Consider the following 22671-nt stretch of genomic DNA (forward strand, 5'->3'; position numbering starts at 1 on the left):
TTCTGAATTTTTTTAATGTACTCATCGTCCGAGTAAGTGTTTAACAAATCAGAAGTCATCTGGCCAGCTGTATCTAAAGAGGTCTTGGATGCACTAAGAACAATAAACTTTCTCTTAGATTAAAAGAAGCAATGTGGTAGCATATGGAGAAAGACAGGAGGAGAAGGCTTGCTTGAGTTAATAATACTTATTAATACAAACATTAAAGAAAATATCAGATCACCAATGTGACACCATCCATCATTTATTAATAAGTTGGTTCCATTTGCTTCACTAAATTTCTAGCCCCTCTTCTCTGTGAAGTCTCCTGTATAACCTTTCCAACTTAAAGCTTTGTTGTTTTAATTCTAATGATCTTTACCTAGAGGTTCTTTCCTTTGAACCATCTTCCCCCTCCTACCCCAATCCATCATTCCACTCCCTCTTTCTCCTGTAATCCTCTTGACTGTCTGTGTTTAAGACAGTAACAAGCACAAATTTGATTACTCAATGATCATAGAAGGCACATCTCTGAAAGAGATGTGTGTACTAATGTCAAGATGCTAGATAGGACATCTAATGGTGGTGCCATCTTCTCATTCTTGAAAATTCAAGTACCTCAACAAGCTCCCAGATGAATTTCTGACTGCTTAGAACAACATGCTGGCTCACAGATGAACTATGACCTTCGCTAATCATGCCATCATGCCACTTTCACACCCACAGGTCTGAGTTGGCCTAGCATCAAAGTTCTGGACATAAGGGAGAAGATATATGCAATGCTCTTGCTCTGTCGCATGTCCAGATTTCTACAGAATCATGAGGAACTTGGTAATTTTCCACCATAAAGCAGACATATTCAATGTAATGAAAAAACAATAGTGGCTTAGAATGAATATATTCACTCAAAATTTAACATTAGAAGATATATCTTTATGTATGAGAATCAGTCAATTCTCATCTGCACATTTCTTTGAGAGGAAAACAGATACAACACTGCATAAAATATTAGCACATTTCCAAACTTACTTGCCAAGAAAAAACAGGCAACTGTCACATTATAACTAAATTTTGTTTTTAAATTTATGCATAATAAATGTATTTAATTAAGACCATAATTTACAGTCTTATTCAAAAGGCACAGAAACACAATTAAGATATCTAATGATTATATAGTCACTAATTATCATATGTACAGAAAGACTCTTGGATAGTTGGTGTTCAATGAAGCAATGATCGCATATTTATAATATAGACCATATTGTATATCCTAACTCTATGGTTGCTAAATTGTTTAAAATTTGAAGGAGTCTAGTAAAACTACAGAGACTGTTATTCACCAATAAATACCAAAGTAAAAAAAAAAGAAAAATTCCAAAATACTTTAATATTTTAAACAACCAAATGGTCATTGTGAAAGACACCATCTATGAAACACACTGGAATGTTTCCCAGTGAAATGAGTGAGAGAGCTGGAAGACAATGGGTGATCTCAAGAGCCAAGTAAGGGAGTGTGTGCTAGGGTTTATGGCAGCTACATGGGTGACTAGACTTGGCTAAACTTATATTTAGGGTTCAGGGGAAATGGTGATAAATCTGAGAAGAAGATTTCAGAAAAGGGTAGTAGAAAGAGTAAAGTATGTCATGTATGTATGTACATTCCTTGGCGTTTGATTTTCTTTCCGTACCTGACTCCCTCCCCAATTCTTTCCTTGTTGAAAGGTGCTATAGCATCACTTAAATTCACAGCGATCCAATGTATAACAGAACTAAATACTGTGCTTCTTGCACCATCCTTATCATCACTGCTGTGCTAAAGCCTATTGTTGTAGCCACTATGTCAAGCTAGCTCATTGAGAGTCTTCTACTTCTGTGCTTACCATCTATCAGACATGATGTCTTTCCCTAGGGGCTTACTCCCCTTTGTCCCCGATAACATGACCAAAGTATGGAAGACAACTTAGTATTGTTCCTTCTAAGTACCATTCTGGTTAGACTTCTTCCCATACAGACTTACTCTTTTCTTTTCGCCATCCTCAGTATATTCAATATTCTCTGCCAACATCACCCTTTCATTTTTCCATATTTGACTCCATTTCTCTCTTCCCTCACAGATTAGCACAGAACTGATATGTATCTTTGTCTACTTTCCCCCTTTAGCAGAAATTTATTTAGTATTCCATAACCATAGATGAGTAGATTTTGGGAATTTTTAATTTAATAATACAAAAAAAACCCCTCAATTTGCTCTAATATATACATAATACTAGTTGATAACTTTCAATTAATCAATGACTCCTACCTCATGACAGAGAGTGAGTAAGCAAGAGCCCGAGTGAGAGCTAAAGAACAAGAGAGAGGGGGAAGGAGAGGGAGAGGGGGAGGAAGGAGGGCGAGGGGTGGGAGAAGGGAGAGGTGGGGGAGGAGAAGGGAGGGAGAGGAGATGGACTGGCACTGTGGCCGGACCAATGGGCTCAAGTACAACAGCAATGGTGAGGATGGTGGAAGGTCAGTTGGGCAGTGCTTCTTTCTACTGTCCATGAGATTGCTGTGAGTTAGAACCATGTGGGTGGTGAAATTATTAGTAGTTCAAAATAATTTTAGCAAACGTTATAAAAGTAAGTGTGAACTTAAAACAGTAGGCATTGTGTAGAGAAATTACCTATTAATAATAGCCACTTCCCTCTCTTTATAGAAGTAATTAATGGGTAATTAATCTGAACTTCATCTCATTTACCCTCTCTTATATATCCTCTTAATGAAGATTCTGCAAAATGAAAGATTCCAGACAAAATATATCTAAATATTCACAAGTTATGTGTAGAAGAGTTGTGATTACTAGAATAGTTTATAGCCTACCTTTCTTTTGCCTGGAGGTCCTTTTTCACTAATGCTTCAAACTTCTTAATCTCATTGGCAACATCCTTTAAAGAAAATCCATGGTCAGTTATCTGTTTTTAAAAATCATTGAAAATTTACTGTATCCATTCATGTTTATGAGGTCCCATACATTACTGATTCTAGTCAATTAGACAGCAAAATGTGGAAAGTTTGCACTCTAGAATATCCTAATAAATTGTCTAATTCTTGTTACTTTTAGGTTGGGCTAAAAATGCCTATAAAAATATGAAAAGTACCTAAATTAAATCACTCATTTCTAGCTCTAGTTCTGAAAGTACCAAAGGACATTTAATGATAATGATTACTATCAGGTATCAGGAGACATACTTTCAATTTTTAAAAATTAAGAGGATAAGTATATATATACGTGATTTATAAATAAATTACTTTTCTTTAAAGCATTGTCTCAAGTATTTTAAACATTCCATTTACATTCTTTATATACATTGTCTTCTAAAAATTAATAGAGCTGAACACTCCTTATTATATACCCATATTAATAAACATTAATTAACTAAAATAAATATAATATCTAAGTGGGGTCAAAGGGAAGACTCTGTAGTTGGTATTTTTTTTAAGATTCCATGTATAAGGTATTTTGTTATTTATCATGTACAGAGTATTTAAAAAGCAAAGAAAGGAGGATTGATATAAAATGCAATAAAATGAACAGTCATAAGGTCTTGTCTCTTGCACTGTGAACACTAAACATAGATGAACTCTGCCAACTTTCTGAGTGTTAGCTTCCTTCTCTGTAAAATGAGGGAAAACAATACTCAGAGAGGTATCTAAAGATTACATATTGTGATGTGCCTAATCGAGAGCCTTGTCATGATAGATACTCAACATTATTCTTTTTCTTAGTCATACAAGAAAATACCATTCATGATCACTGTGGCATTGCATACTATATGTAGTTCAGCAATGAATTTAAAAATGTAGTACTGTTTCTCTATGAAATAGAATCAAGAGATATAGTATGGTATGGTATGGTATGGTAATAGTTCATGTAGTCTAGTGGAATATCATTAATGCAGATATCTTAAATTTAAATACACTGCTAGTAAGTCACTTAACATATCTGGAACTCATAAAAATAGTGTGAGGAGAAATGGAGTGCAAGCATAGAGCAGGAATGAAATATGAAGTTACATGTAACAGGACTTCACAGTGCCTGTTGCACTCATGGCAGCTATGACCCATTGACAACATCACCCGTTCTGGCCTATTTTGGAAATACCTTCGGGATTCTTCTCAACACCAAAGGCCAGAATTATTTAATAGTAATTTTGCACCCTCAATCAAATAACCCTCTGGTTTTGAAGCAGTAAGAGAATAAAATGGAGTAGACATGCATAAAGCAGAGTTTTCCAACTTGGATTCATCTGGAGAACATTATGCTAAGAGAAATAAGCCAGTTACAAAAGGGTGAATATTGTATGAGAACACTGTTACAAAAAACTAAGGAAAGGTTTACAGACAGATAGAATGACTCTTGGATAGTTACCAGGAGTGGGAAGGGAGAGAAATAGAAATAGGCACATAGAAAAATAGATGATGGGAAAGAAAATGTTCAGTAAGGTGAGGATCAGCACAGTATCACTAAAGAGAGGGAAGACACAGAAAATTACTAGAAATCAGAATTGTAATGAATTGAGAGAGGTGTGAGTACACTGTGGATATTGAAATCAATGTCAAAGATCAAAATGTTATTAAATAAAAAGAACAAAATGTTGATATATACATTAAAAATTAATTTGCTTTGTAAATCTTATTCAAATTACAATTAAAAATAATCAAATAAAACAAAATGTGGGAGGTTCCTCCTATATTTCAAGGAAAGATCATTTTTTCTTTAAGACAAATGACAATATTAAAGGATTGCCCCTTACCTCTGCCTCTTTCTTCTTTTTCATCATCTTCTGGGTCTCAAGTGCTTTCAAAGTACGATTTGATGCCGTCTTAATCTCATTGGCAACATCCTCTGCCTCTTTCTTCTTTTTCATCATCTTCTGGGTCTCAAGTGCTTTCAAAGTACGATTTGATGCCGGTTTGGGAATCTGGATGATAGCTGCTTGGATTTTGGCCATTATTTCATTCTGACGTCTTCGGCCCAATCGATGCTGCACAGTCCATTACAAGAGTAATTAAGCTCATCAGAGTAATAGGCAACATAACATCTTCACAGACATACATACTTTAAACTTATCTCTCAGCATTTTCAGAACCCAGCAAGTAACTAATGACGTGAGTGTCAGAATTGTGCCAATATGGATTGTTTTCTTTTGCTTTTCAAGGAGAGGAGCAAAGGGGGAGGGGGGGTTGTGCGGAAAGAAGGGTGCAACAATGAATGAATGGAATTCCAAAATCTCTGTAGATGTTCATTGAAATGAAAAATAAACAAACTAAATTTAAAAAAAAATCAGATACTAAATTAAGACACAATCTTGGGATTCCCCAGTTATGTTTCTTCAATGACAACATGAAAAAGATAAGGGTGACACAACTATAAAAGTGCGTCATTATTGCACAAACTCAGCCTGTGATCTGTCTGATCTTTGGAAGTCTGAAGTGGAGAATCAATTTGAAAGACGGTCTCCTGGTGAGCTTCTTAAGAACCCAACAAAAATGAAGTGCCTCCAAAACCTTGGTCCTACCAGTTCAGGAATTACCTCAAAGACTGAATCAATATCAAATTTTGTTATATTTTTATTGGATCATCTCTTCTGTATGTAGAAATAACTATTTTAAATAGAACATATGTAGGAGGATCCAAGTGAAAGAAAAGTAAAAACTCAGACGAAATATTTTTTTAATTATGTAACAGGAAGCACGTAAAACTAATAATGATGTGGCTAACAAAGTATTTTATATGAGAAGTAAAAAGAACTATTTTTTGCTACATCCAAAAATAAAGAGATTTCAACATAGCATTAAAACCCCCAGAAATTATAAATAATTTTAAAATGTAAAAAAATGTATATTAAAACATTTTTGGCATAATAGCCTGGTTTTATTTTCTACAATATCTTCATTTCACTTTCCAAATTGTACCTTTTAATAACACTGTAATATGTTTATAATTTTATTTCCCAAGATAAAAAGACATAATGTTTTCCCTTTGCCCTATGTAAGTCCCATAACCATTTTTAATATAATTTATAACAGAATATTTAATTGTGTCATATTTCCTTTTTTAAAAGAGCTTGCTTTAGAGACTTCTCACATTTCAGTCAGACATGCTTGTTCCATATGAATTAGATTCTCAGCATTTGCTCTCAATATTATTTTCAAAAGGGAGCTCTAGTTTGTAGGAAAACTGGCTGCTTAAATGAAAGGCCACACCTCTCTGGGAGTCTGAATTCACCACCAGCTCCAAGAGAGAAAAATGGGCAATCTCTTCCCACATGATTTATATATTTGGGAACCCAGTGGAGATTCAGCTGTGAGTTGGTTCCTACTTGAGGGCAAGGAGTTTGTCTCCTAGGTAAACAATTCCAAGGAGAAGGCCTGCACTGAAATAATTAACTCTTCCAAATTTATCTCTCACCCTTCACTCTCTTGTCTACAGGAAATTGTATTTCTTTCTCCTTCGTCCTATTATCTCTTATTTAGCTGAATAAATTCAGCATGTATTAATTTTTATCATTTACAACATACAAATTTTATAAAGCATTTATAGTGCACTGTTAATGTTATGTGTGTCAAGCCAGAACTGACTCACAGCTTCAGCGAGTTTTCAAAGGCTATAAATTGTACAAGAGGAGACTTCTCATCATTGTCCCCTGGAGCAGCTGGTGGATTCGAATTTTGTGCCTTCATGTTGGCAGTGCAACTCCTTACCACTAAACCACCAGAGCTTCTTATAGTGCACTAGAAGAACAAGAACAGTTTTGCCTATAGTTTACACATCCCAAATACCCAGCCATCTGAAATTCTCTTAAAAGTCTTTAATAATTCTGAACACCATTTATCCTATCATGTCCTTAAAGGCATAAGATATCATTAAAGATTTTCCAAGAAATTTGAGATGTGGCTGGGAGTTGGTTGAAAGGAAAAGAGACCAGGAACAGAAAAGAGACAACCAAGATGGTGGGAAAAGAGGCAAGGAAGAGAGTCAGCTAGCCCTGCCAGGAAGCAAGAAATGAGAGCAGAGGGGAGAGAACAAGATGTGGTAAAGATGGGGACAGAGAGAGAAAATCCCCTCCAACCCCAGTCTCCCTGTATGGTAACCAAGGCTCTTAAGCCTCTGCTGGGGCAGCTAATACAACTTCCCATGACTAAAGTGTGTGAAACAGTAATTTCTACCAAGTCAACCTACCACGTCCGGGAATGGTAGTTCTGCCACTTCCAGAAATGGCAGCCTTAAGGAAAAGTGTTAGTTAACAAGAGGGAAGATAGAAAAGAATGAGCTGAGAAGATGGAAAAGGAGAAGGGAAAATGGAAAAGGCAGGGCATGAGGCCAGCCTAAGACATCTTAACTAAATTGCTTACTTAACTACGTTGCTCATGCAATGTGTACTATAGGCAAAAATCGCTTATAAATATTGTAAATATTTATAAAAGTCTAGAAAAATTGCTCTATAAAACCTTTTCGATATTAAAAGATCTTTGTGCTTCCTTGAGTTTTTTAGCTCTTTCTTGCTTCTCAAATTGCAAACGAGCAAATTCTTCTTCCATGTGTTTATACTTTTCTTGAAACCTGTTTTTAACTTTCATCAGATTGAAATCAGTTTGACGTGGTATCAGGTTCCTAAGTCTCTAAATGAAGAAAGCATTTCAAGAGATTCTGGCATTAGAAAAGAAGGAACATATTGTCATTATTAGCACATATAAAACATATCTGCAACATAAAATTTCTATCAATTACTGTGTTTGGTGGTTAAAAGAAAGGAAAGCCCCGTATTAATCATTTAGATCTTTAATTGAAAGCAACAAAAAAGGGAGATGAATTCCTTATTATAAAATAGTCTCATATACACTTTCAAGTTAATTTATTTTTGCAATGAGTTTAATTTTCAAAGAATGATATCTGTATCCTTAGAAATAACATTTTCAGAGAAATATTTTTTTTTAAAAAAAGAAATTCAGTTTTACCACCTAAGAGTGAGCATAAGAACTCAAATTCTTCTCATTACTTAGGTTACTCTTTAACAAATTATGAAGAAGCATGAAAACTTTCACTGGAAATGAAAGAGCAGTAGCTCAAGAAAATGAACTCTCAGTGGTGATTATAATGACAGCTACAGAAAAATGTGTCTAATGTATCTCACTAAAACTTTTACATCCAAAAGCAATTTCCAAAGAAACTAAAGACTTATTTAAAGTAAAGGGGGCGGGGGAAATACGATGGCATCATTGCACTAATCATTTTTCTTCTTCGCTTTAAAAAAAAAACACTTCTGTAGAGACTATCATTTACTTAGGAAAACATGTGAAAACCCTTGCACTGTTCTTAGGCTACAAGAATACCTGCTCTTCTCATCCAAAAAATTATCTCCATTGTAAGAAACAATGGAAAAATGAGTTCTTTTAACTTCCTGTCCACTTCAACACATCCCAATTCAGCAAGCAGTTATTATCACACAGCCTAATGGGTAAGATGAACTTGGTTTGAGTTTCAGCTCAAACCTACTAGCTATAGGAACATAGACAAATTACCCAGACCTTCTGTGCCTTGGTTTCATTGTCTACTACAAAAGGGAATCATAATCGAACCTTCTTTTGAGGCTGTTGTAAACATCAGGCGAATTAATATAAGCACTCATTTGAAATAAGGCTTGGTACATCATTCTGTGCTTTCGAGGACTTTTAGCCATTGCTAATATTACGGTGCAATAAACACCAGCATCTACCCTACATGGCATTAGATATATGCCCTTAAACTTAAAGTGTGTTAAGAGGTGTGAGGATGGCACAGAATAAGACAGAGTTCAAAGTTCTTCAAAGGGTCACTATGAGTCAAACGACTTGCCGGTACCAAACAACAACAACAAACACCTTGAAGTACTGATTGTACCTTCCTTTTTTTCGCTCCTAGAGACTTTCCTTCCCAGATATGTGCTTCACACCAGTGCTAATCTCCTGTGTTTCATTCTTTATCTCAACCATCAAGATGTCCTGGTCTATACATCCAGGAACAAATAGATCAGTAACCTTGTTTCCTTTGAGCTTCTCTCCTCCCGGCTACTGTTCTTCATTGTCTTCTACTTTACCTCAGTATTTCTTGCAAGAATAATTTGGACGCCTCTCTTTTTCGTTCCTAAATTGTTCCTGAACTCACTGAAATCTGGCTTTTACTCATCTGTCATTTCAATGAACCATAATGCTCTCTCTAAAATAGAAACTAAGGTAGCTGGGTTTCCCTGGGTGGCACAAATGGCTACGGGCTCAACTAGCAATTAACCAAAAAGTTGGTGTTTTGAACTGATTCAGAAGTGCCTTGAGAAGCAGGCCTGGCAACCTGCTTCTTAAATATAACCATCTTGAAAACTCTATGGAACAATTTTACTCTGTACTCAAGAAATCATTATAAGTTGAAGTTGACTTGATGGCAACTAACAACAGCAACAAAGAAGGCTAAGACTTCCTGTGTTGTTAAATGGGAGGTACCCAATGCATGGGGCTGTTGCAAACAGCAAGTGACATAATATATACACCCATCTGAAAGAAAACTAGTAGGAGCTCAAGAAATACTTTTAAGTGAATTATGACTGGTTCTGAAAGACATCCATGGCCAACATCAAGCAAAAAGCCTCTGCATAAAACCCTCCTGTAGCATCTGCCATTGTGGATCACTTTACAACTTATAAAGCATTTCCTTGTATACTTTATTGTGGATGCTACACAAAAGCCTAACTCCGAGGCAGACAGAAATAATTATACTGATTTTTATAGGGAAAAAAATGAAGGCTAATTTTTTTTTTCAATGACTGCTCCAAAGTTAATAAAGTTTGCAAGTGAGTTTGCCCAGTACTGAATTATGTGACTTTCATTCTACTCTAAATTCAACTTTTAAATGGTACTAGGCCAATTCTGCTAACAGGCTCTAGAAAACATCCATTAAAAATGAACAAATATGAAAAGATAAGGGACCATCACATCTGCTACGTCACTGTTTCTTCATAGATTCAATAAAAACTTTATTTCTTTTAAATACTCTTCCTCAGAGACTACTGCCTTGGAAATCCGGTGCGGCAGTTCTGCTCTGCCCTATTATTGCATCACAAAATGAGTCAGAATTAGCTCCACAGCAACTAGTTTTTTGTTTTGTTTTGTTTTTAATCAGTGAAGCATTCTGCATTATCTTAGGGGTCTGAAAAAGTCAATGAAGTTTGCTTACCATAAGGAAATAGTATAGAAACGGAAGAGAAGTACCAACTAAAAATTGTACCAATCAAAACACATTTTATGAGCTTTAGCAACATTAAAACATTTAGGCAAGGTATAATCCTCAAATAGGAGATGCCAAAATACTTGTGAGGCCATATGGCAAATTAATAATAAACAGTTAGCTAGCAATATTAGGGGTCTAGAGTTAATACCCAAATGAATAGGGATCCAAAACACCTGACTCCATGAGCTCCAAAGAAGGAAACAATGTGCACTGGAAAGACTTTCTGGAACTAGACAGAGAAGACATGCTTTGGGCAGAAGAAAGAGGAAGAGAGTGTGTTTGGGTGAGAGGGAAAGAGCATGAATATACAGGTCATGTTCAAGGAGAGGCTGTTTTGCAATGTAGAAGAAAGAATTTATGTTAGAGATTAAAAAGAAATAAAGTTAGCAAGATTAGTTGAGACCATTCAGTGAATTAGTGAATATCTGGATTAGACTCAGGGTATGGTTTGTGAGCAGTGAAAATGGTATCACGGAAGACTAGTCCGAGAGTTGATGAACCCTTTGCAGAAAGCCTGAAGATAAGGAGTCATGTTAGTGGCTATATGACGCTTTATGACTCTCATATGATAGGAGTGGGAGTGGAAAAGAGGGAAAGACAAAGTTTTAGGATTTTTGGACAAACTACAAGATAAGCTATTGGCAGCGGGTAAAGGGGGAAGAGCCAAGGGTGGAGTGAGACACAGAAAGAGGATAAGGGAATTCAAAGCATTAGCTTAAAATAAAACCCACAAAGATCAAGACCATATTCAAAGGACAGATTCCCCAGGTGGCCTCTCTCAGAATGCAGTATCGTTGATGATTCTTGGCCACTATGACACACATATTCCTCTGTGTACTCACCTCTCGAAAAGCCTCACTTTTCAGGTTTTGGAGTTTTACACTTGTCAGAGGCTGCATGGTTTGCATTTCTGAGCTGGTCATTCCACTCTTCTTCTTCTTTTGAAGAGCAATGTAGAGTTGATATAAGAGTTTTGTAGCCGCCCCTGGCTTTTCAGTCATGATATTCTGGGCCACATTCTGGTCAAATTGCACACCCACAAGGTGAAGGGTTGGTTCCAATCGAGAGAAGTTGTTAATCTTGGCACTTGAGATTCTAGGTGTTAAAGCATTTAACACAATTAGACACTGGCACCAAATTAAAACTAACAAATATCAGAAATATTATCATGCTCTGTTGTTGTATACCATCGAGTTCGATTGGACCTACTGCTGACCCTCCAGTGGATTTTCAGACCCAGTTAATAACATAGGATGAGACTGCTCATCTTTCTCCTGCAGAGCAATTGATGGGTTAGAACCATGTGCCTTCGGGATTGCAGTGCACTTCCTTACCACTAGGCCATCAGAGCTCCCTCAACATGATCTTCTTATTGATTGCCTTCGAGTAGAGCACGACTAATAGTGACCCTATGAACAAAAGGCCTGAAGCCCTTCTACAACTATAGACATTTATCAAAGTTCATAGGGTTTCTGGAAGCATGTTATTTAGGAAGTCGCTGCCATACCTGCTGCTTCTCTTGTAAATTATACCATGTTCTCTTAAATATATCATTTCTCCCCAGAACCACTCAATTATGTAAACATACTGGGATTGTTAATTGAAAGTTGTATAATCCATAGAAAGCTGAACTGTAAAACCAAAGGCTGAGCCTCTGTAGTGTTTTGAATCCATCACTCCCACTATTGGAGAAAGATGGGCAATCTCCTCTCATGTGACTGACTTAGAGCCTCTGAAAACCATGGGAAGGTCAGCTGTGAGTTAATTCCAGACTTACTGCAATGAGACCTGAACTCCAAACATTTATTTCTCTTGAATGGCTAAATTAAAATTCGTTTTAAGGATGATCTGCTCTTATTGAATGCATAATTTGCTGCACAGAAAGTCAGTACAAAACCAGATAATTAAATGTCTTTTACTAAATGGAAAATCTTAGCTATTGATTTTTTTTAATTCAGAAAGTAAAACTGCAATTAAAATTTAAATTTATTTTAATGACATAAAAATCACAGTCTGAAAATGGTCCTCAAGTTTACTTTGGCAACTAATATGATCCTCTCAGGCACTATCTGAAAATTAAGTACTATTAACTATGAAATTAAATTACATATATAGTCTTCACTGACCAGATTTTATTATTGCTAAAAGCTACCCACTTAATACTCTTTAGAAGTTATGTTTATTTTTGAATGGCGCTGCACTGCCATCTTGAAGGCATGTGGTTTAAATCCACTAGCTCCGAGGAAGAAAGATGAGTAAACTCCACCAGGGTGATTTATGGCCTCTGAAGAAGCACTGCAGTGTCAGATATGGGTTGGATCTGACTCTGTGGTACATAACAACAACAACAACAACTATCAAATTAGGCTGAAATTTTAAAAGAAATTAAAAATTAATTAATGACTTTAATATTTCAATTAGGAAAGATTTCTTTTTTAAAGTTTTATTTTCTTTTTAATGACTATTTACAGAGATTTTGGATTTCTGTTCATTCACATTTCTCCCTGCCCACGCCTCTCCCCTAGTTCACTCTTCTCTTTCAAAAGTGAAAGAAAAATTATTTCATTGGTATACAATCCCTGCCTCCCCATCTCCTCAAGTACACTCCACTATGCAACCGTCATTCTAGACCCTTGTCATAACCATAATACCCAATCATACATCGCTTTTAAACTGTTCTCTCCCTCATCTGTTTCAATGTAGTATACATTATTTCTCCAATTTTTCTCAGTCTCACCCCAACTCTGATGTCACTCCTGTTCTACAACAGTGGCACTATGCAGTATTTGTCTTTTTGTGACTGAGATATTTCACTCAGCATAATGTCCTCCAGGGTCACCCATTTTGAATAATATTACATGAGTTCCTTGTTTTTCAATGCAGCATAGTATTCCACTGTGTGAATATACCAGAGATTCTCTATCCATTTGTTTGTTGATGGGCACTTAGGTTGTTTCCAACTTTTTGCTATTGTGGACAAAGCCTCAATAAAAATGGGTGTGCATATATCTGCCTCAGTGGCAGTTATGTTTTCTTTAGGGCATATTCCCAGTAGAGGAACTGCTGGGTCAAATGGTATTTCTATTTGTAACTTTTTGATAAAGCGCCATACAGCCTTCCACAGTGGTTGCACCATTTTACACTTCCCCCAACAGTAAATATGGGTTCCAGTATCTCTGCAACCTCACCAGCATTTGTTGTTTGCTGCTATGTTAAATTTTGTTATTCTTACTGGGGTGAGATGGTATCTCATAGTTGTTTTGATTTGCATCTCTCTTAGAGCTAGGGATTTTGAACATTTCTTCATGTGTTTATTTGCCATCTTGGTGAAGTGTCCATTCATATACTGAGCCCATTTTTTACATTGGGTTATTTACCTTTATCTTGTTTTGGTACTTGTGTATTTTATAAATTCTAGATATAAGTCCCTTATCTGACATGTCATTACCAAATATTTTTTTCCCAGTCTGTGGCTTCCCTTTTTACTCTGTTGGAGAAGTTTCAGATGTACATAGGGAGTTGATTGTTAGAAAATCCCATTCATCTATTTTATCCTCTCCTGGTTGTAGATTTTTCAGAATACTTGGAAGACTGTTTAGATGTTGTATATTAGGACTTCTGGAGATCTTCCAAGTTTTTCTTTAATGAACTTTATAGTCCTTGGTTTTAGTCCTAGGTCCGTGATCCATTTTGAGTTGGTTTTTGTGTATGGAGTGTGGTGTGGATCTTGCTTGAGTTTTCTATAGGTAGTCTTCCAATTCTGCTAGCACCATTTGTTAAAAAGGTTGTCATTTCCCCACTTAACTGATTTCATCTCTTTGTCAAAAATCAATTGACCATAGGTAGATGGGCTGATTTCTGGATTTTCTATTCTATTCCATTGATCTATGTGGCTGTCATTGTACCAGTACCAACCTGTCTTGACCACCAGGAAAAATTTCTTATGAATCCATTACATACCAAAAAAGGACTACGATTACCGGTTACAAAAGTGAGTAAAATACTATGCCTGCCCTTGGGGAGGTCCTAGATGGTGGGGCAAAGAAATTTGTAAATAAATGATGATAAGCTTAAGTGTTTTAACAGGTATCTCAAATAATCTAAAGTTGTTTATGAGCCTTACAATCTACTAATAGATTGAAGGCAAAAATATTTGATGTACTTTCAACTCCTGCACTTTCTATGATGTAACTGAAAAAAAAATAGCATTTCTTACACAAGATATTCCTCCCTCGCCTGCCTGCCACATTCCCCAAATATCTGGGAAGTGCTAAATATTTGAATCCTTACAGAATCTCCAATATTATGGGTATTTGTTTGATTACCTCATTTTGCACCACAGAACAATTTGAATAAGATGTAAAACCTCCAATGACCTCAATTAAAATCTTTTCAGCTTATAACAACCTCTACTCACTGAAAAGAAACAGGAAGAAAAGAAAAAGTCTAGTCACAGACAGAGAAGAAATGTTTCAAACTATATTTTCCTGACAGAGTTGTTGTGCCTAAGATATATAAGGAATGTTCACAATTTAATAGTAAAGGAAAACAGAAAAGATCTTAAAGGGGAGGTGGAACTAAAACGTTCCCTTTTGATATCAAATTGTATGAGTTCCTTGTAATGAATTGTGAGAATTACTTTTCATTTTCTAATACTGTTGCTGGCACAAGTTTTTTGTTTTGCTGAAGTCCATCTTATTAACATTATTTCCTTCCTGACTGTGATTTTCTGTTTGCTTTTCACATTGAGGTCTATCTTTGTCCTTAAATGAGAAAGTAAAACATCCCATACTTTGAAGCTGATGACTGTGGAAGAGTCAGAGCTTCCAACTATATCTGGCATTTCATAACTTTTTGGTCCCTGGAGTCTCAAGTATCTGGTCCGCTAACCCATATTTAGGAAGATGTATACTGAGTCACTTGGCAAAGCTATGGTCAGGGTAACAATCTTGGGCTCAAGAGGCTAGGGTAACCATAATTTAGAAATGAGAACACAAAATCAAAGAATTGGGGAGGTTTCTGCATTCAGTCCAAATTTTTAACCAACTGGAATTTTTAAACTGGCTTATAAATTGACAGAAGGTAACCCTTTTAATAACATATGCTCAATCAGTGTATCAGAATAACTAATAGTTGTTTTTTTTAACAGGGAAAAAAAACCTCTGGGATGCCTTTGCTCTGGGGGTAAAGTATGTGACATCAATAAGACCTCTGTGGGAATACGGAATGCATGCTGGGAAATGTTTTCTCCTCCTGTCCCTGCAGTCTTTATTTACCAGTGGATTACCTTTCTCCTCTCCTGTTTGTCACCTGGTAAGGGAATATATTTTCTTGCAGACTAAGCAGACTCTACCCTCTCAGGGTTACCCTTGATTTTATTTTTTTTTTTAAATAATCTGCTAGTTTTATTCTTTGGGGGAAACTAGTGACATTCAACAACAGAATACTCTCAGAGGTAGATGAACTGTTGTTAGAATTAAACTATTTCCAAGATAGGTAACTTCAAGTTACTATTATCACAGACTTAATTTACAGTTTATGTTTTAGACTAAAGAAACTAAAATTATTTAGCCAAGATTTTAAAATCATAAGCCTTGGTGCTTGAGATTTCCCTAAAATAGTCTTTGATAAGAAAGGATCTCTTCTTTACCAAATATCGTTTAGAAGGGTCATACTCATAGATTTACCAACCCTTGTCTTATTAAAAGACATGTGCCCTAAAAGGCATGGAAAGATTTTTCACAGATGAGGATATTCGGATGGCCAACAGACACATGAAGAAATCCTCAAAATCACTGGCAATAAGAGAGATGCAAATCAAAACTACAAGAAGATACCATCTCACTCCAGTAGCAGTGGCAAAGTTTAACAGGACAACAAGTAATAAATATTAGAGAGCATGTGGTGAGATAGAAAACTTTTATACACTGTTGGTGGGATTGTACAATGATACAACCACTCTGTAAGGCAGTTTGGTGCTTCCTTCAAAAGCTAAACACAGAAATTCCATATGATCCAGCTATTCTACTCCTTGGAATATACACCAAGAAAATGAGAACTGAGGCATAAATGGAGACCTGTACATGGAAATAGCCCAAATAACCAACCACAATCAAATGGATTGAGAAATTATGGTTCACTCACAGGATGAAATATTATGCAGCACACAGGGGCAAACATTCTGTAAATCACTATTTAACTTGGTAGGGACTAGAGAATATTATGCTAAGTGAACTAACTCAGTCCCATACAACAAATACTTTATAATATATATTACTATGAGGGAAAATGTGGCATCAGGATTGGAGGAAGACTCATCAACAATCTGAGTTATGCAGATGACACAATCCTGCTTGCTAAAACTGAAGAAGACCTGAAGCACTTGCTGCAGAAGGTCAAGGACTGCAGCCTTCAATACAGATTGAAACTCAATATCAAAAAAACAAAGATTCTCACCCCCAGGCCAATTGGCAGCAACGTGATGGATGGTGAAGAGACTGAGATTATAAATAGCTTTAGTTTGCTCAGCTCCACAATCAACACTCTTGGCACTAGCAGACAGGAAATTAAAAGATGTATTGCATTGGGAAAGTGTGCTGTCAGAGACCTCTCCAAAGTACTGAAGAGCAATGATGTCAATCCGGAGCTAAGGTGCGTCTGATACAGGCCATGATATTTTCAATCACTTGCTATGCATCAGAGAGCTGGACAATGAGGAGGGATGCCAGAAGGAGAACTGATGCCTTTGAGCTTTGGTGCTGGAGAAGAGTACAGAATGTGCCTTGGACTGCTAAGAGAATGAACAGGTTCATCCTAAGAGGGTTAGACCAGGCTACTTTTGGAGGCAAGTATTCTGAAGCTTTGTGTGACATACTTTGAACACACTGTAAGGAGGGACCAGTCCTTGGAGAAGGACATCATGCTTGGGAGGGTAGAGGGACAGTGCAGGAAAGGAAGACCCTCAATGAGATGCACTGATTCAATGACTGAGGTAATGGGGTAGGTGTGTCAGAGATAATAAGATTGGCATAGGATAGAGGAGGGTTTAGGGCTATTGTACATAGGGTCTCTATGAGTCATAGGTGATTTGATGGCACATAACAACAACAATCTATTGTAGAAATAGATAATGAGTAAAAAGTATATGAGGATCTAAGGGGGGGATAGTGGGAGCACAGGGGATGAAGATGGGTGGGAGGTGTAATCATAGCATTGCACTATTTGATGGGTGGAGGGATGGGTGGGTAGAGGAAATGGGAAAGATCTGGTGTGAAAAATAATGTATACAAACTATATATAAGTAAACCAGTATAAAATAAAAAGGTTTTATTATTAAAAAAAAAAAGACATGTGCCCAGGAAAAGAGTGGATAGAACTAAGAACCAGAGATAGATGGCTATTTTTGTTGACAATACAAATAGGTTCACCTTTCTACCATTAAGAAATTCAACTGTCTCAGTAAGATAAAAACTTTGTCCATTGCAGTGGCTGACCCACCATGCTGACATACAAGGAGGCACACAGGGCACAACTCTATCCAAAGATGAGTTTAATGGTAACATAGTTACTCTTTTCTCAGCTCAGCAAGCACACTGTCAGTGTCATAGAACTGTTTCACCCCCAAAAATAAGTCTCCTTGCTCACTGACCACTGTCCTTGATTATTACATCCATTCAGATGGGCACCTTTCTCTATTTTAAACACAAAGGCCCTGGGAAGCCTTGGTAGACAATTTTATTTACCTTGCTAATATTACACTTTACAATTCCCAGGGCTGAACAAGTATGTATGGAGGAGAGAGGAGCAAAAATAACGACTAGAAAACACACAATAAGAAATCAATGATCTCAAAATCTATACCCTTGAAGAAATTGGCAAAGTTAAAAAACCCTTAGCTAGACAGACCAAGATAAAGAGAGAACATTCAAATTATTACAATCAGTAATGTAAGGAGAAGCCATCACCACTAGCTTTATAGAAATAAAAAGAAGTATAGCCAAGATGGCGCTGGCGGCAGAAACAGCTTGGCAAGCTGCAGGAGCAGCGGACCACATGGAGAAGGGCCACCATGGCCTTCTACAGACCTCTGTTTATTGATAATTGAACAGTTAAACAGTTGATGACTGATCTTCGGTGCGAATTGAGGGTCAACATCAGGATATCAAGGATTCCCAGGGAGGAATGGGTGAGTCCTGCAGCTCCCAGCCCCCTGCTGCCAAGCCCGCGAAGCCACTGCAGCTCCATGAAGCTCCCACTGCTGGACCCCAGAGATCCCCTCACCTGGGATGGACAGTAGGCACTGGCCCCCCTGAGGCTGGTGCAGCAGAGCTGCCACACCGCAGCAGAGTGGACTTGTTCTGGGGAGAATTCTTGGAGTCAAGATGGTGGAGGCAAGTTGGGGTTTCCTTGGGTAGGCCAGAGAGGAAGATCACCAATACAATGGATTGATGAGAGTCATTGTGAGCTGTCTACGACTTGATGACACTTAACAGTGGCAGCATGTCTGAGATAGCAGATATCAATTCACCACATCTTTTGATCTGTTGACTGCCTCTGCCAATAACTGTTTAGACCTGGGCGGGGGGGGGGGGGGGGTCTGTTCACCACTCTCAGGTCCCCTTCTCCATTTATAAAGGGGGAGGGCAGTGACATCTACTTCAAATTACAGTATGACCATTTATTGTGGGGGGGGGTAATGGTGGTGGTGCCGGAAGTGGGGATGCTGACCCTGGCCACATGGTCATCAGTGAGGTCCAGACTTGAGGGGGGGGGGACTTTGAGGGGGAGTGTGCCAGCCAGCCCCTAGAGTGTGTTGCCCAGCCCTTGGGGTGAGTCGTTCAGCCCTCAGGGCAAGCTGGCCCTCGGGTGAGTCAGCCCTCGGGGTGAGAGCCTCAGCCCTCAGGTTGTGCCATCAGACCCCTGGATAGAGAAAATGGCCTAGAGTGTACAGAGAATTTTACCTAGGCTACTTTCTTCCACCCTCTCCCCCAGTACACCCATAAGTAACACCCCCAAAGCCCTTCTATTTGTAACTTACAGGTTTGCTCTCTTTAGGTTTGCTCCCTTTCCTATAGGTAACCTTAACACTGAGTTTTGCTCCAGACTGCACCCTTAACCCAGTTCCAGAGACAAAAAGGAAATACAACTGCCAGCTAAGGAATCAAAGGAGGATGGAGCCTTAGGGTTCAGTCAGCCATCCCTACTGGACCCACCTGGGAAAACACTTTGCAGTCCAGAGGGGAGTAAATGTCGGGAAAATATCTTCTAACAGAACAAGAAGGCAAGCAGCTTTACCCCAAGACCACCAGTAAGGTGATAAAGTGTGCTCCCTTTCCCTCTTCACATGACTGCCCTTGGTCAGGATGAAGAAGCCAGACTGCCTGCACCCTATTCCCAAATGAGAAACCCACAAGTAAATAAGATAGTTTGTTTAATTGGACTATGCTTACCATTGCCCTGTACCATCTGGTCCCCACTGGATCCTTTTCTTCACCTGCTCCCTCCACCAAACAAATTGTGCAGCCCTGCAACGGCATCCCTGCAATTTCATCCCTGCCCATCTTCACCCTTCTGCTCCCAACCCTCACCTCCTTGTATCCTCAACATGTTTTTCCCAATAAAATTAAAAAAAGAAATAAAAAGACGCATAAAGAATACTAGAATACTATGAACTGCATTCCAAAAAATTAGATAAGTTAGACAAAAATATTCCTAGAAAGACACTAATGCAGAGAAAAATTAAGTCTGAGCAAAACCAAAAGAAACCAAGAGACTGAATCAGTAATTCAATAATTCCCACAAGAGAAATAAAACAGGTTTACTTGAGCTCATTGGTAATCCTACCATACATTTAAAGAAAATACCATTCATTTACAAATATGTCCAAAAAAAATAGAAAGGAACACTTTCCAACTTAGTTTATGAAGTCAGTATCACCCTGACACCAATATCACACACACACAAAAAATCACAAAAAAGAAAGTAAAGATCAATATCTTTAGGAATAAGAAAAAATGTCGACATAACATTAGCCACTCAAATCCAGCAACTATAAATAAAAATATTATAAACCAAGTATGATTTATTCCAGGAATGCTAGATCGCTCTAAGATTAAAAAAATCAATCAGTATATCAATGAATAGAATGAATTATAACAATTACAACTGATAGAACATTCATCAATTCAATGCATTCCCCTTAGATCAAGAACACGACAAGAATGTTTATTGTTATTTTTCAAAGAAACTTTTTAAAAAAAAGATTTAAATATGCTTTACTCTTACAAGTTGGGGCCCCCAAGCAGAGCCTTCTATCTGTGGTCCCAGGAGGTCATCATGGAGACATCAAGGTCATGATTGCAAGAAAAGTAACTAAAGGACATGATTCAGGGCTGTCCAGCCAGGAATGCAAGAACATGTTTAGTTGGTACAGGGTGGTCAGGACACAGGGTGGGAGAGGATGGTCCCCTTCATTCCCGCTTCTTGTAGCTCTGCAGATGTGACAGGACCCAGGCCAGAGGCACAAGGAAACAGATGAATCAGGCAGTGAGCCTGATGACGGAGTCCATGACAATGACCTTCTCCCACACTGGCTTCTAGTGGACCTGGATGCTTGGCATTATATTTCATTTTAACTAATAAATGTGACCAAAACAAACTAGCAAAATAATGATGCTGCGACAAATCCATATGCAAAGGAATAAAGTTGGACTCTTATAAAACATTACAGAGAAACTGGACACAAAACGGGTAAGACCTAAAGGTAATAGCAAACTGTTCAACTTTAGAGGAAAACATAGGTGTAAATCTTTATGATAGTGATTAGGGAGTGACTTTTAATAGGACAACTAAAACACAAACAACAAAAGAAATAGATAAACTAGACATCAAAATTTAAAACACTTTTTAAATTATACAATTCTTGTGTGCCAGTGAACCAGAACTAACTCATAGCTGACTTTTCAGCAGTTATTCAGAGGCTGTTAATCATGTAGGAAGTGACTGGCCATGTTTATCCCACAGAGCAACTAGTGGATTTGAACTAGGTCCCTTTGAGGGGGTAGCTCAGCTTCTTACCCCTAGGCCATCAGAGCTCCCTAACAATACCATGAGGAAAGTAAAAAGACAACTCATAGATTGGGGACAAATGTTTGCAAATAATATATCTAATAAGAAACTTTTATCCCAGTGATGTTAATAGCATTTACAGTGTAACAACAAAAAAACCAAATGAATTTAAAATGGGGCAAAACAATTGGAACAGATATTTTATAATGGTCAAAAGCATAATAAACTGAAATGTTAATCTCTGATAAATAAAGAAGTAAAATATTGTATATTAGTATTATTGAAATGATTTGTGACTAAATAAGAATAAAGAAGAACTGATGAGAAATACTAAAGCATAGATGAATCTGAAAATGTTAAATCAGGAAGTTAGTCACAAAAGAACACATGTTGCTTGATTTGATTGATATAATACTATAGAATAAGAAAATCTATAGAGAAACAACAGTGAGGACTAGGGCTTAGGGCAGCTCTATCTTTTGGTTAGTAGATGAATGTTCACTGCAGCAATGGGCTTGAGGATGTCAGAGATTGTGAGGATGGCACAGGATACACCAGGGCTTGGATCTGTTGTTCACAGGGTTGCTATGAGTGGTACTCAAATTGATGGCATCTAATGAGAACGGGAACCAAGATTTGACCTTAAGGCTGTCCCACTTGAATTTCAAAACCAACTCAGGAACAGGTTTGAGGCTTTGCACACAAATGAGCACAGACCAAATGAGCTCTGGGAGGATATCAAGAAAATCATCCATGAAGAATGCAAAAGATCATTACAAAGCCTAAAGAAGAAGAGAAGAACAAGATGATGTCAGATGAGACCCATGAGTATTTCATTAGAGTGCCAAGAAGTCAAAGCTAAAGGAAGAAATCAAGAAATCAAAGAGCTGAATAGAAAATTTTCAAAATGCAGCTTGGGATAACAAAACAAGATACTACAATGAAATGTGCAGAGAGCTGGAGTCAGAAAATCAAAAGGGCCAGACTGGCTCAGCGTTTCTTAAGCTGAAGGAGTTGAAAAACAAACTCAAGTCACGGGTAGCAATACTTAAAGATAGTTTGGGTAGAATGTTGAATGATCCAGGAACTATCAAAAGAAGACGGAAGGAGTACGCAGAGTCACTGTATCAGAAGGAATTTTCTGACACAGAGGAATTACATGAAATAGCATATGAGCAGGAGCCTATGGTGATGAAGGAGAAAGTTCAAGTTGCTATGAAGGAATTGGCAAAAAACAACCACTTGGCCAACTGACTGGAAGAGATCTATATTTGTTCCCATTCCAAAGAAAGGTGACCCAACTGAGTGTGGAAACTACAGAACAGTGT

At 37.5% G+C, this 22671-nt stretch overlaps 1 protein-coding gene across 1 annotated transcript in view; it reads right to left on the reverse strand.

Moving 5' to 3' along the window:
• SPEF2 (sperm flagellar 2) overlaps window positions 1-11830 on the reverse strand; it is a 331758-nt gene extending 319928 nt beyond the window's left edge. Inside the window, exons 1-5 of the mRNA XM_006902126.1 lie at window positions 11784-11830; window positions 11119-11371; window positions 7471-7641; window positions 4860-5003; window positions 2839-2903 (exon numbers count right to left, since the gene is read on the reverse strand). Of these exons, the coding sequence (XP_006902188.1) occupies window positions 2839-2903; window positions 4860-5003; window positions 7471-7641; window positions 11119-11371; window positions 11784-11830 (680 nt within the window). The remainder of the gene's footprint in view (window positions 1-2838; window positions 2904-4859; window positions 5004-7470; window positions 7642-11118; window positions 11372-11783) is intronic.
• Window positions 11831-22671: the final 10841 nt, after the last annotated feature.

This window comes from Elephantulus edwardii, unplaced genomic scaffold (genome assembly GCF_000299155.1).
Source record: "Elephantulus edwardii isolate Elephantulus edwardi_28Jun2011 unplaced genomic scaffold, EleEdw1.0 scaffold00370, whole genome shotgun sequence".
Classification (NCBI taxonomy): Eukaryota; Metazoa; Chordata; class Mammalia; order Macroscelidea; family Macroscelididae; genus Elephantulus; species Elephantulus edwardii.